Genomic DNA, 16,470 nt, shown 5'->3' with positions numbered 1-16,470 from the left:
TCCCATGTGTACTTATTACCCATATGCTCACGTATCATTATCTCCTGATTATGTTACTGAAATGTCAAGCTGAATATGTTTGAAGTTTTGTATTCTGTCCATTAGGTAAAAGAGTCATGTGAAAGAACTATAAAAAAACCAAACTCACCATAAATCAGAATGCAAAGGATGCTTACTGAACGTCACCCTGAAGCAGAGTCTCCACAGTGGGACACGTCTGCATGCCTCCCAACAGCATTTATTCATTCTCGTGGCAAAACACATTTGATTGCATAAAGTATATAGATATTAATTTCCATCCAAATGCCCATTTCAGTTCATTATCTAGAGAGGTAAATATTCACAAAGGTGACACCCAAGTCAGTACTGACCTTGGGGGATAATAAATTTTGACTTTTTCCAGAACAAGTAGTTCACGTAGAGTGTATACACATGTAAAATTCTACCTGGCATATTAACCATGAAAGAAAACTAATAACATCTCAAATTTATTATATATATGTGTGTGTAGGTGTACATGTATATATGTGTGTTTATATAGTATTATAAATTACGTATTATTTTCAATTTTATTAAGAATGCAGAGCAGGGAATTCCCTGGCAGTCCAGTGGTTAGCACTTGGCACTTTCACTGCCGTTGGCCTGGGTTCAATCCCTGGTTGGGGAATTAAGATCCTGTAAGCTGCGTGGCACAGTCCGAAAAATAAATAAATAAGTAAATTAATTAATTAATTTAATTAAATAAAGCAATAGGTCCAATTAAAAAAAAAGAATGCAGAGCAGGAGTATTTGGAGTTCACTCATATGTGAGTACAGTGTAGATGTCAATGCAACGTGATTTTCTTTTTTTTTTTAGACATCTTTATTGGAGTATAATTGCTTTACAATGCTGTGTTAGTTTCTGTTGTACAACAAAGTGAATCAGCCATATGCTTACATATATCCCCATATCTCCTCCCTCTTGCGCCTCCCTCCCACCCTCCCAATCCCACTCCTCTAGGTGGTCACAAAGCACCGAGCTGATCTCCCTGTGCTATGCGGCTGCTTCCCACTAGCTATCTATTTTACGTTTGGTAGTGTACATATGCTGATGTTTCTCTTGCTTCACCCCAGCTTCCCCCTCCCCACTCCATGTCCTCAAGTCCATTCTCTATGTCTGCGTCTTTATTCCTGCCCTGCCACTAGGTTCATCAGTACCATTGTTTTTAGATTCCATATATATGCATTAGCATACGATATTTGTTTTTCTGACTTACTTCACTCTGTAGGACAGACTCTAGGTCCATCCACCTCACTACAAGTAACTCAATTTCGTTTCTTTTTATGGCTGAGTAATATTCCATTGTATATATGTGCCACACCTTATTTATCTATTCATCTGTCGATGGACATTTAGGTTGCTTCCATGTCCTAGCCATTGTAAATAGTGCTGCAATGAACATTGTGGTATGTGACTCTTTTTTTTAAAATTAATTTATTTATTTTTGCTGTGTTGGGTCTTTGTTTCTGTGCGAGGGCTTTCTCTAGTTGTGGGAAACAGGGGCCACTCTTCTTCACAGTGCGCGGGCCTCTCACTATCGTGGCCTTTCTTGTTGCAGAGCACAGGCTCCAGACACGCAGGCTCAGTAGTTGTGGATCACGGGCCCAGCTGCTCTGCAGCATGTGGGATCCTCCCAGACCAGGGCTCGAACCTGTGTCTCCTGCATCAGCAGGCAGATTCTCACCCACTGCACCACCAGGGAAGCCCATGACTCTTTCTGAATTATGGTTTTCTCAGGGTATATGCCCAGTAGTGGGATTGCTGGGTCATATGATAGTTCTATTTTTAGTTTTTTGAGGAACCTCCATACTGTTCTCCATAGTGGCTGTATCAATTTACATTCCCACCAACAGTGCAAGAGGGTTCCCTTTTCACCACGCCTTCTCCAGCATTTATTGTTTCTTGATTTTTTTTTCAGTATGCAGGCCTCTCACTGTTGTGGCCTCTTCCGTTGTGGAGCACAGCCTCCGGACGCGCAGGCTCAGCGGCCATGGCTCATGGGCCCAGCCGCTCCGCGGCATGTGGGATCCTCCCGGACCGGGGCACGAACCCGTGTCCCCTGCATCAGCAGGCGGACTCCCAACCACTGCGCCACCAGGGAAGCCCCTGTTTCTTGATTTTTTGATGATGGCCATCCTGACATGTGTGAGGTGATACTTCATTGTAGTTTTGATTTGCATTTCTCTAATGATTAGTGATGTTGAGCCTCTTTTCATGTGCCTCTTGGCCATCTGTATGTCTTCCTTGGTGAAATGTCTATTTAGATCTTCCGCCTGAACGGTACACTAAGCAAACATGCAAGCATATGCTGACAATTAACACTCCAACCAGAACCAGAAACCAAGATTGAATCCAGATAGGTCACAACTCAATTTCGTGTGTGCACTTTCACCATGTCTAGTCACATTCATTAACATTAGGGAACACTGAGAGGAGCTCACAAAAGTTAGGAGATACAGACCTGAGATGACGGAGGGTGCATTCAGCTGTATGCTAGCTCTCTGCCCCTGTACTATCCCTAAACCAGGCACGCTGTCTGTACTTGGCTTTCACTTAACCTGTCTGTACTTTAATTCAGTTTATCAAGTAGTTATTTTGCCATTCACTGTATGGCCAACATGAAATCCCCTTCTTTTGAAAAGGTCAAAGGGGCACATGTATCTTTCTTGAATTATAGTTTTCTCCAGACATATGCCCAGGAGTTGGATTGCTTGATCATATGGTAGCTCTATTTTTTTAGTTTTTTGAGGGACCTCCATACTGTTTTCCATAGTGGCTGCACCAACTTACATTCCCACCAACAGATTTGGAGGGTTCCCTTTCCTCCACACCCTCTCCAGCATTTGTTATTTGTGGACGTTTTAATGATGGCCATTCTGACAGACATAGAGAACAGACTTATTGCTGCCAAGGGGGAGGGGGGTGGGAAAGGGATGGATTGGGAGTTTGGGATTAGCAGGTGCAAACTATTGTGTAGAGAATAGATAAACAACAAGTTCCTACTGTATAGTACAGGGAACTATATTCAATATCCTGTGATGAACAAGAATGGAAAAGAATATAAAAAAGAATGTATATATATATATATATATATATATATATATATATATATCTGAATCCCTTTGCTGTACAGGAGAATCTAATACAGCATTGTAAATCAACTGTATTCAATAAAAAATAAAGTAAGTAAAAAATGCTCAAAAGGGAATATCTGGGATGGAGGTGGATAATTCAAGGACCTTCATAAGATAATCTTTTTTTAACCTAAGAATGGCTATTCACATTAAGAAGATCAAAATGAGGAAGCATTTGTTTGACAAGCTACTATCTTTTCAAATCTCTAAATGCCAATAAGATGCCCTTGCCCTGAGACTTATATAAAATAGCAACAAGAAAAAAACAGACTTTCAAAGGGTTACAAATGGGCACCTGGACAGAGGTAATATTTAAAATATTTAATAACCTCCACATCAGGTCATCAACTGATGTAAACATACCAGATGCAGGTGGCAAGCACCCAGGGTGGCCTTGCTGCTTCACACCAGCCAAGTGTTGGTCACCATTGAGGCCACCACCCCCACTTTTCCTAAAACCATCATATGCCTAATCACCTTTGCATGAAATTATAAACTTGGAGATTCCTACAATTACAGGTAAGGCAGAAGGCTTTGTGTGGTACTTCCATGAAGAATCAGAGAGAGGAGAGTCAGCTGAGTGATAGGATTCTGCATCTCCTCTCCCCATTTCCCCCAAAGCCGCCATATGTGTAATTTATTTTACATAGAAATTCTGCATAAGACTTCATTTTAGAAACCAAAACATTCTCCTCCTAAAATAAGTTTAAATATTTAAGGTCTTATTTCTTGGAGCACTCGTTCTTTCTGAGAGCTAGAACACAGCACTGATTCTTTTCCTCAGTCAGTGTGAGTGACTTTGGGATCCGCCACGTCTTTTCCTGATGGCAGCCATGGATGGAGGAACAGATGCAAAGCTGTGAGTGTGCTGACCATTGAACAAATCACTCAGCCTCTTCAAACCTAAGCAAGAAGGTCCATTGAGACACGTAAATGGCTGAAAAAGAGGACCAAGGCGACACAGAGACCTCACAACTCAGCCAAACAATAGCCCAGGTCGAAGGGACAAAGGCAGGGGAGCTGGAGAATAAAGCACAGAATTCCTGGGTCTGGCTTTCCGTGCAGCTGGCGACGAAAGAAAGTTGGACGCAGTGCAGGGTGGCCTTTCTCTGCCAAGCAGACTCTCTGAGGCCCGCAGAGCTCATGCTCATCATGGGGCCTCGTCTGCGGTGGAGAGTAATGGTATTCAGCATGTGCTTGTTCAAAACCCTCCCTCCCATCTATCCCCACTGGGTGAAAGGAGGTTAGGGGCTGGATATGGGTTGAACTCTGCAGCCCGAAGACAGAAAACAGAAGCCAGTCCTTGCCTTATTAGAACATATTATCGAAGTATCACACAGAGGGGTTTTCTTATTAGCACCAACTTTAAAACAAACAAACAAACAATAAAACAGAACATCTATCTTACAAAATCTAGGAGGCGTACAGTATGATGGAGTGATGAAAATACTGTACTTAGAGAGGAAGGTCTCTAGGGAGCATGAAACAGGAGCAGACACACTAACAGTGGACACTAATCGTGGAATCCACAAGGGCACTAGTGATGGGCACAGAGCCTTAACAGTAAAGGCTTTAGCGAGTAAGACAACCAAGTTTTACAACCAGCCAGACTTACAGGAACGGTTTGCCACAGGGATTTCGAGTTATGGGGGAAGTGCTGCCTGCAAGGTTAGAATAAGATGACCTGCGCATGGGGGAGGAATCTGTGGGTCTAGACTGATAAGGCATTTCTCACCCTGGGTCAGAGAGAAGGTCTGCAAGGTCGATCATCTCAAGTTCAAGAACAGCTCAGCCTTAGCTTTGGGTTCAAGGGAATGACAGATAGAGTGTAACAGAGTATGGACTCTGGAATCAGGGAAATGTGCGTTATCATCCTAGGGTGACCACCTGCAAGCTATTTGCTCCTGGGTAAATCACCTGATGGTCCAAGCTGGCACATGCTCACCCTAGAATGGGGAGGAGGATAACTATCACATCAAACTGTGGGGAGGAACAGAATGAGCCCATCAGGTACCACCCCTAGCATGAGGTGTATGTTTGGAAGCCCTTCCAGGGAAGAAACACATCACTTAACTTTATCTCTCATCTCCAATGCTCTGACATTCCAATCTGCTGGTTTCATTTCTTGTGACTGTGTCGAACGGTCCCTGATTGTTGTAGAAGGAGAGGCATTAATCTCTCTTTTAATATCCTGGTGAGCTCAGCCTGTCTCCAATCAGAAAACAATCTGCCCTCGTTGACCCCAATCCTGTAACCTGGCAGAGCTCATTTACTCAAAGGTAAGCTCCGTGCATGGGGCAGCGCGTCGCCAGGTGACTGCCATGGAGTGTGGTGCAGGCTTGGAGTGGGGCTGAGCAGACTTCTTACCCACAGCCCCTCCCAAAAGCCCCATTTCACCAAGTGGACTTGTGGGTTTCCTTTCCTCCTGTGAATTGATAAGCTCTTCTCACCTCCCATTATCGATTAAGCATAATCTGCAGCCCACAGACCGGGCACAGTTGATGGGAAAGGAAGCTACCTGTTCCAAGATGAGAGAAGAGACAGGGAAGTTGTTCTCGATCATATAGGAATCCTAGAAGGTGTAAATAGGGGGAAAGAACCAAAAAGCTTAGGCCTGTGCCCCTGGGTGTATGTGGCCCTTTACATGGGTTAAGTGAATCAATTTTGCTCATCAATTTTTAATCAAAGATTGTGGGAAAATATTTTCCTCATAATATACACATGGATGTAACAGGGAGCAGAATGCAAATTTGTCTGAGTGTTTAAGACAAAATTGAAGAAATTACATGTTTCAGCGGCCACGTGAAGATGAGCTCTCGGACTCCCCTGGGTTCCTTGCACTCTTTTTTCCGTCAAGCAGCACTTCAATGGCAAAGTTTAAAAAGGATTAGCCTCGGCCATAAAACAATAAAAAAGAAGTCATTTACTAAATGTTAATTGAAAGAGGCAGAGTGAAGGAAGGGGGAGAGAAAAGAGAGAGAGAGGTGCAGAAGAGAGACAGGGAGGGGACAGGAGTAGAAGAACATGTGGAAGGAAAGGAGGTGGGAAGAAGGAAGAAAAGGAAGGAGCATCAAAAAGAAGGCAAGGGCTTCCCTGGTGGCACAGTGGTTGAGAATCTGCCTGCTAATGCAGGGGACACGGGTTCGAGCCCTGGTCCGGGAAGATCCCACATGCCGCAGAGCCGCTAGGCCTGTGAGCCACCACTACTGAGCCTGCGCGTCTGGAGCCTGTGCTCCACAAAAGGAGAGGCCACGATAGTGAGAGGCCCGCGTACCGCGATGAAGAGGGGCCCCCGCTTGCCACAACTAGAGAAATCCCTCACACAGAAACGAAGATCCAACACAGCAAAAATAATTAATTAATAAAAAGAAGGCAAATTGGAGTGGAGGAGAAGAGACATTGAAGATAAGGAAGCAAGAGAAAAGACTCAGGAAGAGGAAAGAGGTGCTTAATACCATGAGCAGGACTAGAGTGGAGGACCCCGGTGCCATGGCCTTGATTTGAAGAGATACTACTATCTTTTGTTGTTGTTGTTTCTGGACTATGTGAACAGCAATCCAAATCTCCCCCTCATCAACTGATTTTCAATGAACAGTAGGCTTTCATGAATGTACGGAGAAATAAGTGCATAGTAGCCATTTCATAAGTATTTTTGAATGAAAGAATGATGCATTTCAAGGTGGCTTAGCATTAATAATGCATGGAGCATTGTAGCAGTACCTGATTTTAACCCAACATTTACAAGAACAAGAGAACACTTGTACTATGTATCCACCAAAAGCAGCCTTCAGCAATACCCAGAAGGAAAGCACAGCTCTCCGAACCTTCGGATTTAACTTCCCTCTGCCCGAGTCTCCTGCAAATGGAGAGCTTAGGATATTGGGAACACTACATATACTTCTGCTCGGGTTCACTGATTTTTTTCTCAAGGTCTGTTCAAGGATGCTTCTCCCTAAGGCTGACATCGTCTGCCAGGGTTTTCTGCCAGGGTTTTCAGGGGACATGCTCCTTACTTTTCTAGAGGAAGCTCTTTTCTCCACTCCCCTTGTGAGGTTCACTGGCCAAAGTCCAGAGGCAGGGATCATACCTGATCACACCTCGACAGAGCCCAGGAATTAAGTGAGGAACCCAGACAGTCGCGTGTCTCTGTAAGGTAAGGACTGATTCTGCCCACAGTCCCCCTGACATCAGAGTTAAAATGAGAACGTTTCCATCTGCCTCGGCAATCACTCAGCCCTGTGATGAAGGGAGAGTGAGCCCCTCCATCGGATAGGGAGGGTGGAAGGGAGGGAGACGCAAGAGGGAAGAGATATGGGAACATATGTATATGCATAGCTGATTCACTTTGTTATAAAGCAGAAACTAACACACAATTGTAAAGCAATTATACTCCAATAAAGATGTAAAAAAAAAAAAAAAAAAAGAATGGAAATGTAGTTGTCCCTGCCTTGATGGCTATTGTAACTGATTTTGAGAGAATCCATGTTGAGGTTCATTGTTAATTGTAACAAGTCTAATTATTGAATTCCCACGTCATGTGTGATTTATACTGAGTTACTCATGTTATACTTACACTGATTCTATAGGGCTCATGTTAGTATCCATAGGAAATACTTACTGAGTGAGAGTCACATCAACTCAGAATTGTGTGACCTATGCCCTTTCTACTGTCCTCTGTCACCTCCCCATTGCCCACCTGTTGTATAATATGTTCACCCTTGTAATACAGAGGGTCAGTCTGGTCAAAACCAGGAAGTTGGTAACACTTTTCTTGGACATTCTAAACATTCCTCTACTTTGCCTTTCCCCAACTCAGAACATTCTCTTCTCCTCCTTCAAACACCCAGCTCTATCTCTTCTAGAAACGTTTCTTTTGGAAAAGGTCTGTTTCTCTCAGTCCAGCAGAGTTCAGTACAGATTTAAATTCCTATATTTTCTTTCCCAGTGAGGCTCTGTGTCTTAGGGCTTCTCTGTATGAATTGAAAGGCTTCTTCTCACATCTACAGATTCAGGGACTAATGGAGTTAACAGAAGAGTTGTTTGGGGACAGATGGGGTGAGGGCGTTGGAATCCAGTGGGCTTTCCCAAGTGCAGTGGGTGGCAGATCTCTGTCAGGACTGCCCTTAGAATAGGTCTTGATGGAGGTTTCACATTTGGTTACTGTGTCCACATGCAAGGCAGCACCAGAATCCAACAGATCGAGAGTGGAGTGGGGAAGAGAAGAAGGAAAACCAAGAGGAAGGGAGGAAGCAAGGGGGAAAGGAAGGAAGAAGGGGAGGGAGGGGAGGAGGGTGGAAAGGGAACTGAACATATATATTCATCAAACAGTAGCCTAGACTCACACCTACAAGCATCTGTCTGTTAGGCAAATCTCTTTAGACTGCTATTTGCCTTGGACAGTCTTCAGAAGGATATATCTGCTTCCAAAGGTGGAAAGTTAAAAATAATATACACCACGAGCTGTGTTTTGGCATTTTCCTTCACTTTCTATCTTCAACATTGCTGTTGTCGTCCTTTAAAACTCAATCACTTCAGCTGATCCACGGAACAGATGGCATTAATCAACCCCCAAAGAATATGCACAAAAGCAATTAGAAATGTAGAGACATGGAATTTATGCCAGCAAATCAATTACCAATGATGGCAAATCAACATGGCTTACCCAACTTCCCCTGTTTGTTTTTCCACGGAGCGACCTCTGATAGTAGTAATGATCCCTAGTTTACCCCCCTGCCAGAGGGGGGATGAGAATGGGACGCTGAGATTTAATTGCATCATCCTTAATGACTAGTTCTCACTCTGCTGACAAAAACCAGCATAATTTACAGACTACAAGATGCATCAGGATGATGGATACAGACAGCATGAGCTGTATGGTGTCATGCAAATATGAAATATACTGCACTGAGAATATGGTCGTTTGGTATTCCCTGAGAAGAACTTCTTTTCAGAAAACAGAGCACCTTTTCTGCCATCTATAACTCTCATTTGTCAAAAACAATGGGAGAAGCTACAGAATACATTTTAACCACAAATCTGTGCCTTCTGTGAGTTTACTAGCTCATAGATTCCTAGGGTTTGAATTGACATGGCTCATGATTTTCTTTCTGATTCTTTATGACCTCTGCAGATTCTGAAACTTTCTTCCTTAGGCCCTTATTAATTATCACCTGAGTTAATGTAATAAGCTCTTCCCTGGCTTTCTTACTACTAGCCTTCGCCCGTTTTGATCTATCCTTCACACGGCGATTTTTTTAAAAACAAAAATCTGATTAGTATTATCTAATTACATGTGCAAAATCCTTTGATGACTCTCCATAGTTATAACAGTAAAAATCAAAGACTCCCATGTTTACCTAGTTGTCTAGTTTCTCATTCTACCCCTATGCCTACGAACCACTCCTACAAGTAGTCACCACAACACAGAAAGCCTGTAATAACCTCCCCTCCTTTCCCCAGCTGGAAAATTTGACTTTAAGTCTCTGTTTTCCTCAGATAGCCTGCCTTGATGCCCCAGCCAGTTTGAGATGCTCACCTGTGCCTTACATTACACTCTGCGCTTACCTTCATTATAGCATTTATCACTTTGATGTGATTAAAGATTTATTCTTCTGGCTGCTCATGTTCAAAGTTCCTTGGGGTCATGGACTCTATCTTCTTATGCATCTTTATTTCTCCAGCTTCATAGAAAAACTTGACTTTAAGAAAGAGAACCTTTCATTGGGATTCATTTCTTCAACAAGTTTTTCAAATATGTAACACACACATATGCTTAACACTTAAATCTTCTCCCAACCACAGCTTAAGAAGATGACATCAGAGACTCAGGATTATGTTATCAGGCAGTGTTGTAGGTTTGCAATTAAATAAGATCTTTCCAGTAATTTATGACTAAAGTCCCATTAAATAAACGTTTCCTCTTTATACTGACCCTGGGCTATGAAGAAGGACTTTTATAGCAATATATATCTGTGTATTTTCAGACTATATAAGAAACACTCATTAAAATTGCAAAAGCAAGTTAGTAAAATTAGCTCAAAATTCGTACTGAGGTCAAATGAACGGAGAGACTTTCTCGTTTAGGAACAAGTAGCCATTTGACACAGAAATAAGATCATGCCAGCAAACTCATGGAAATGTTCAGCCCTGTGTAAAGGCAGGGGTCCATTTATCAGCTCCATATCCAGTCAAATTATCTAAACTTCTGTTCTTTCACTTAAAAGCTACACATGCTAACATCTTCTTAACATTTTCAAAACTAACATAGGTAATACTTGTCACTTGAAAAAAAAAAAAACCCGTAAAACAAATACATTTTAAAAGATTCTAGCAGCTGGACCACAGAAGGATCTTAGTTTAGAAATGAAAAATTTTAGTTGGAACCCATTCATTTACCCTCTCATCCATGCATTTGCCCAGTATTTTAGATACTGACTACAGACATTCAAATAAAATATGATAATCAGGGAAATGTGCATCTAGTTGGGGAGACAAGGACTATAAGAAGTGTTATGGAAATATAGTAGTAATATAAAGAGACATTTGACCCAGCCTGGGGAAAGTGTGTTTGTTGGGGGAGAGGGGGATGGAGAAAGTGACAGAAGATAAAAATGTGAAAGGGCATTCTAGACCAAGCAGACGGCATATGTAAATAAATGCAAGGAGATGTGAGAAAACATGGCTCGTTTTGGACGGCGGAGTTCCATAAACTGGAAATAAGGCAATGTGGGAGGAGTGACTGGGATGAAACTTAGAGTATTAGGCAGAGCCCATTCAGGACCAGCCTTCTGCTGAGAAAGGAAGCTCATACCTACTATTTATTGATAATTAATATGTTTGGTCTGGCATCTATAGACTTACAAGACATGACGCTAACAGAGGTACCTTTTATGGCATTGTTGTGTGTGTGTGGTCACAAATCTTCAGCAAGCTTATGCCCTTTCCTTATCAAGTTTTAAACTCAAACTTGTAGAAGAAAAAACATCTGGTGCTCCTCCAGATATGAGGCTTCCTATCTTTGACCATTGTGATGTTCGGCATCTTGCATCAAATCTAGATTCCAATTGTTTGGTTGTTTTTTGAAGGTATAACTCAGGAGTTGGTTCTTGTGGAAGCGGCTGCCTCCATGCCCTTTGCTATGGATAGACTGCAGAGGCTAACCACAGAGATCCCAAGGTAATGTTCTACAGATGCTCACACATAGACCCCATCAGAATGCATGGGAATTAATTTCATATCTTGCAAAGACTCTGATCTTTGGAAATAGATAGATATAGGTCCAGATCCTAAATTTTTTTTCATTGCTTAGCTTTATGATCCTGGGAAATTTATTAACTTCGATTAACCTTAAATTTAGTCATCTGTAAACCCAATTTAATAAAGTCTACCTGGCTGTGCTGCCTTGTCAAATTATGCAAACACGGCACATGGCGTGAGAGATACAAAGTGCATAGCAGTTAGTAGGAATTAAAACCCTATTAAGTTGTTATTCTAAATATAATTGCTTAACAATTTTGAGCACAATTATCCCAGAAGTATCCAAATGGAATGACCAGTAGGCAACATCAACTGTTAAAGACAAAAATGTATTGGGACAAATAAGGGACAAATAAGACCTTAATAATCATTTGATCCAACTTCTTAATACACCAACATCATTAGGATAAGTCAATAGTATTTATAAGGACATCTGCCAGAAAGTGTCAGAATTTTGATGAATGAAGACAGTTTCCCCTACGAATTAAAAAAATGTCATTAGGCTCCAAATGAGTACACTGAAGCTTCAAAATAAAGCCTTATTGAATGAATGACTTTTGTATTCTGGTCTTTCAGGTAACTAGAGCATCTCCTCACTGTCCTATATGACAAGGATAATTAGCTTTGTATATATAGGTCATATTTCAGCAGAGTTCTGACATGTAAGATAAAGGGCTTTGGTTCACCAACTAAAGGCTTTAGGAACATTGCAAACGATATCACGTTATTTTGTTTTGTAACAAATGGACACTGAAAAGTAAGGCAATCTAGTAAAGAGAAACTGGGTCCCACTAAAGAAAGAAAAGGCAAGAGGGGCAGGGAAAAAAGAAAACTGCAACTTAGAAGACAGTCATTCATTAGAATGAGAATAAGAGGTGGCGGTGAGTAAGGTGATTCTTATAGAACCTAACTTTCTTATAAGTCTATACCCTTGTGTGAAAATTGCTAGTCTAGCTGTTCATATTTTTCAGTTGTGGAAATATGAATCTGGTTTGGAGACGGGGACTATACAGACAGAAAGGCAAGAGAGTTCGTATGGATGGTGAAAGACGAGCCCATTCAATCATGGAAAAATCTTCAGGACTCTTCCAAACGAGCATTATAATGCTTCTTTCACTTCGGATGGCCATAAATGCCACAAAAAGTATACTGCAAACAGCTTCCTGCTGAAGATAATCTGATGTTTGTTTATTTATAATATTACGTATTGATTGTGTTTGTGTGTAAGCTTCAAATAACTCAAGGTACAGTGCATCTCTTTATTTGAAGATCTTTAGGAATTATGATTGACATTTTCCTATATTTTCGATAAAGTTCTGCCTGTGATGAAAGGGATAAAGAGTTTTTTATTTCTCTCTCAAGGCTGTTATCTGTGTGAACCTAATATGTAGCAACAAAGAGATAAGATGTTTAGAGATCATCCAAAGTGACTGATTGGTCAGAATGAAGGCTCTTTATAACCACGTAACATCCAATTATTGTAAAATAAAGTGAACAGCAGCCCTATAAGTGTCTCCTGCATTCCTCTTATCTTTTGAATGCAAGTTCTCCCACTATAATAGTCTTTCAACGTACCTACTATTCAAAGAATCTCCTCTGTAAAATTTGAGCTGCTGTTCTATTTGGAAGTAGATACATATCTCAATTGCTATTTTATACCTGAGCTGCGAGCACAGAAACGATGCATCACCTGATGGGCATTTGGCATCTTAGCTGTGGCATAACTAGGGCTAGAACTCCTAGCATTTCAAACTCCTGGTTTCACTTTAACCAACTATCAAGTCACATCGTTTCTTCTTGTGTCAAAGGAGCTAATATTATATGTAAAATGGTTTCTCATTTAACATTGTCCTATCATATCTACATTTGAAATTAACTAATTCCCTCAGGGTAAACTCAAAGGAAGTGTGATAGCTATTTAATATGCTGAAAATCCGAAATTGGGGAATTTTCAGAGTTTTTATTACTGGTGGGTGATTATGTTCTCTGCACAGATTCATATTATCTATACTGTAGCTGGCCTTCTAACCTAACTTTATTTAATTTTGTTTAATTAGAAACTTATAAAATCTATAATTGGGTAAGCATTCTTTTTTCCCTTACAGCTAAATTCCCAAGTTTTGCTCAGATTATGAGAAAATTAAACACACATACACACACACATAAACACACACACACACACATCCTACATACACACAGCAAAAATTATTATTAGAAGAATGGAAGCAATTAAAAGTTGTTTTTACTTGAACAAAGTTCACAAGTATACCATGGAGCATCTTGGGTAAATAATCCATTTCCAAGACAACTGTCATGAATGACTTGAAGTATTATTTCAAAATATAGAAATAATAATCTTGGGAAAAAATCTTCCAAATTATCTATAAGCTTACACAAATTGACTATTTGAAAGGAGATTTCTTTTCCTCATTAGATGCATCTAAATGTTAATGGGTTGTAGATAACTAGTAAGTCAAAGTGGACAGTAAAAGTCTGGAAGAATTGTAGAATGTTCTTTTTTTTTTTCTTCGAGGTTCTGCAACATAGGTTTCAAAGACCACCAGGATTGAATTCAGAAGTAATTTTCTGCTGCTATTCTATTGTTCACTGGATTAATACATTTTGTTTGGCAAAATAAAAACATTTAACATTATACTTTAGGAACATTGACTCCAAAATATTTAGCAAGCAGCGTGCATTCAACTGAAATGCTGATTGGAAACAGGTAAATTAAACTGTCCCTGATGAAATACTAAAGATCATTATCACAAAGTTTTATTTTAAATGTTCAGAATTAGCTTTATTGCTGCATCAGTAATGATAAGCATGAGCCTTAAACTCATACCATTTAGGTTTTATGAGCATTATTATAACATTAACCATAATTCAATTAGTTTACAGAAAAAGCCATTCTATAATTTTTTTCCTCGCTCTTAAGGTGCTACATAAGGAAGCCCAAATCATATTTCTATAGAGTATGTTCTATTTATTTCACCCTTATTCCTCATCCCTCTTTCATGGATCTTCAAAATATTCACTATTTTCAGGTAGGTAAATGTGCTAAAGGAAAAACACGGCTATTTCGTTGCCACACCTTTGCATCATTAGGACAATACTGACCTCTAGTGTTTTAGGAAGTAGAGAAATTAACTCAGCACTGTGCCTAACTTCCTCTTACTGAATCACTTAGATGTTTTTCTAAAGCACCATGAGAACAATTTTACTTAAAAAAAGAAAAAAAGGAGGAGGAGGGGCTGGAGGATGTGGGGACAGGAGGAAGAGGAGAGAAACAGCAGATTCTACCCTGTCTCTCCCTATTCTCTGAAATAATTTCTGAACTAAGGCCCTTTGGCTCCTCCTTTTTAAAGAGGTTGACCTCTTCAGCACTCCCTTAGAATACAAACTTTAATAAAATCTTTATAACACATTTCCACTAACTATCGACTTTGGATCCCCCAAACTTCCAATCACAGATAGAAACACTGGCTCAGCTTTGGACCATTCTCAGTAAAGAACATTTTTCTAAGTGTTTGCCTTTGAGGTATAACCCTCGATTAAGTATCTCTTACTTAAGGTCCTCTTGGACCTAAGGGGGTGGGAAGTGAGGTAGAGAAACTTGTAAGTAGTAAGTGGTCCTCCTACCCCTCTCTAACAGTGATGGTTCAGAGTCCAAAAAAAAATAGTATCAAAACTGTTCCAATACGGTTAGATATTTCTGAGGGTCATGGTGGGGGTTAGCAGATAAGGGAGCATGCCCAGAAGCTTGAGGAACCTTGATAAACCACCTTTGGAAACAACACAGACGGCTTAATTGCATTCTTTCTCATTTAGGAGTTTCCAGAGCTGGAAAAACTTCCCTTTCTCTGCCTAGAGAGGCAGCTGAGCAATTGAGCTTGAACCTCTGATGGCTCCAGAGATTTATTCGAGTTTGACAAACTAGGTTCTTTAAATACACAGTGCAGGTGGCACATCCCCAGGTGTCCAGCCTTCCTGCCTATTAAATTAAATGCCCTGCACTTGCTGAGGTTAGAGCTTGGACGACAAAGTGTACACTTAGTGCATACTCATTATGCGTTCTTTGGCACAAAGATTTTGGGGGTGGAGTGCGCATCAAAGCTCTTCCTCCTATAACAGGGTCAGCCATTGATCTTGTGGTTTGACTACATCGGGCCATGACTCTTAGGCCAAAACTCCCAACCCTATTAAACCGATGACCATTGGTTGCAAGATACCCCAACTGGAGCCTTCTGCCTAGGAGAGAGCTGAAAGCCATGGATTGTGAGGCACTGGGCATACTACAAATCCGAGCGAGGCAGCCGCATTCAGAAATGAGCCTCTGTCACCGAGTGCGGTGGCTGTGAGCATCTCTGTCTCTGGAAGCTCAGTCCCCCGTGCATCCAGTCTGAACCGGGGGCCCTGCTCGGGAAAAGCCCCAGCTGAGACCAGGCAGGCAGAGAACGCGGAGCTGACGGGAGGCGGAGGGTAGAGAACCTTCCCTTCTCCCCCGAACTTTGCGATTCGGGGAGAAGGGCAAGAAATCCAACGGGGCCGGCTCCTTCGAGCTCTGCTAACTTTTGGGATGGTTAGTTAGAGTGATAGAAACACACCAATCAGCATTTTTCCCCCTTCCCCTCTGCTCAGAGCAGACACAATTGAACACGCTTGGACAGTTGAGTGTCTTTCCAAACGGCAGCCTTTCCCACCTCACCTACCCGCCCCCAGCTCCTGGAACTCACAATTTGCCGCTGTTAATCCTAAATGCCACAAGCCGGAGAAGAACAAAGTGAAAACGCTGGTCAGCCGTAGTCCAGAATCCATTTCCCCCGAGTAAGAGGTCCCTCCCAATCGAATCTCAAATTCGCAGGCGCCAGCCGCGGCTTCTTCTTTCTTTCTCTGTCTCTCTCTTTCTCCTCCGCACCGCCTGACCCCTTCCCACCCCCCCTTGGAGAGGCACTCGCGGCTTCACTCCATCCCGTGCCCAAACGCTCTACGGAAACCGTGGCGGGGGCTTCTCCGGAGCTGCGGAAGGAGGTACTGTCC

General features: G+C 41.6%; 1 protein-coding gene across 2 annotated transcripts in view; it reads right to left on the bottom strand.

Moving 5' to 3' along the window:
- The window catches only part of CNTNAP5 (contactin associated protein like 5), an 898,651-nt gene extending 882,403 nt beyond the window's left edge, over positions 1–16,248 (bottom strand). For both annotated transcript variants that reach the window (XM_029226145.1, XM_029226146.1), the window contains exon 1: positions 16,167–16,248. In XM_029226145.1, the coding sequence (XP_029081978.1) occupies positions 16,167–16,248 (82 nt within the window). The remainder of the gene's footprint in view (positions 1–16,166) is intronic.
- Positions 16,249–16,470: the final 222 nt, after the last annotated feature.

The sequence above is a fragment of the Monodon monoceros genome, unplaced genomic scaffold, assembly GCF_005190385.1.
Source record: "Monodon monoceros isolate NGI ecotype Baffin Bay Population unplaced genomic scaffold, NGI_Narwhal_1 Super_Scaffold_16, whole genome shotgun sequence".
Classification (NCBI taxonomy): domain Eukaryota; kingdom Metazoa; phylum Chordata; class Mammalia; order Artiodactyla; family Monodontidae; genus Monodon; species Monodon monoceros.
The sequence above is the reverse complement of the archived record's forward strand: the minus strand, read 5'-3'. Positions and strand labels throughout refer to the sequence as shown.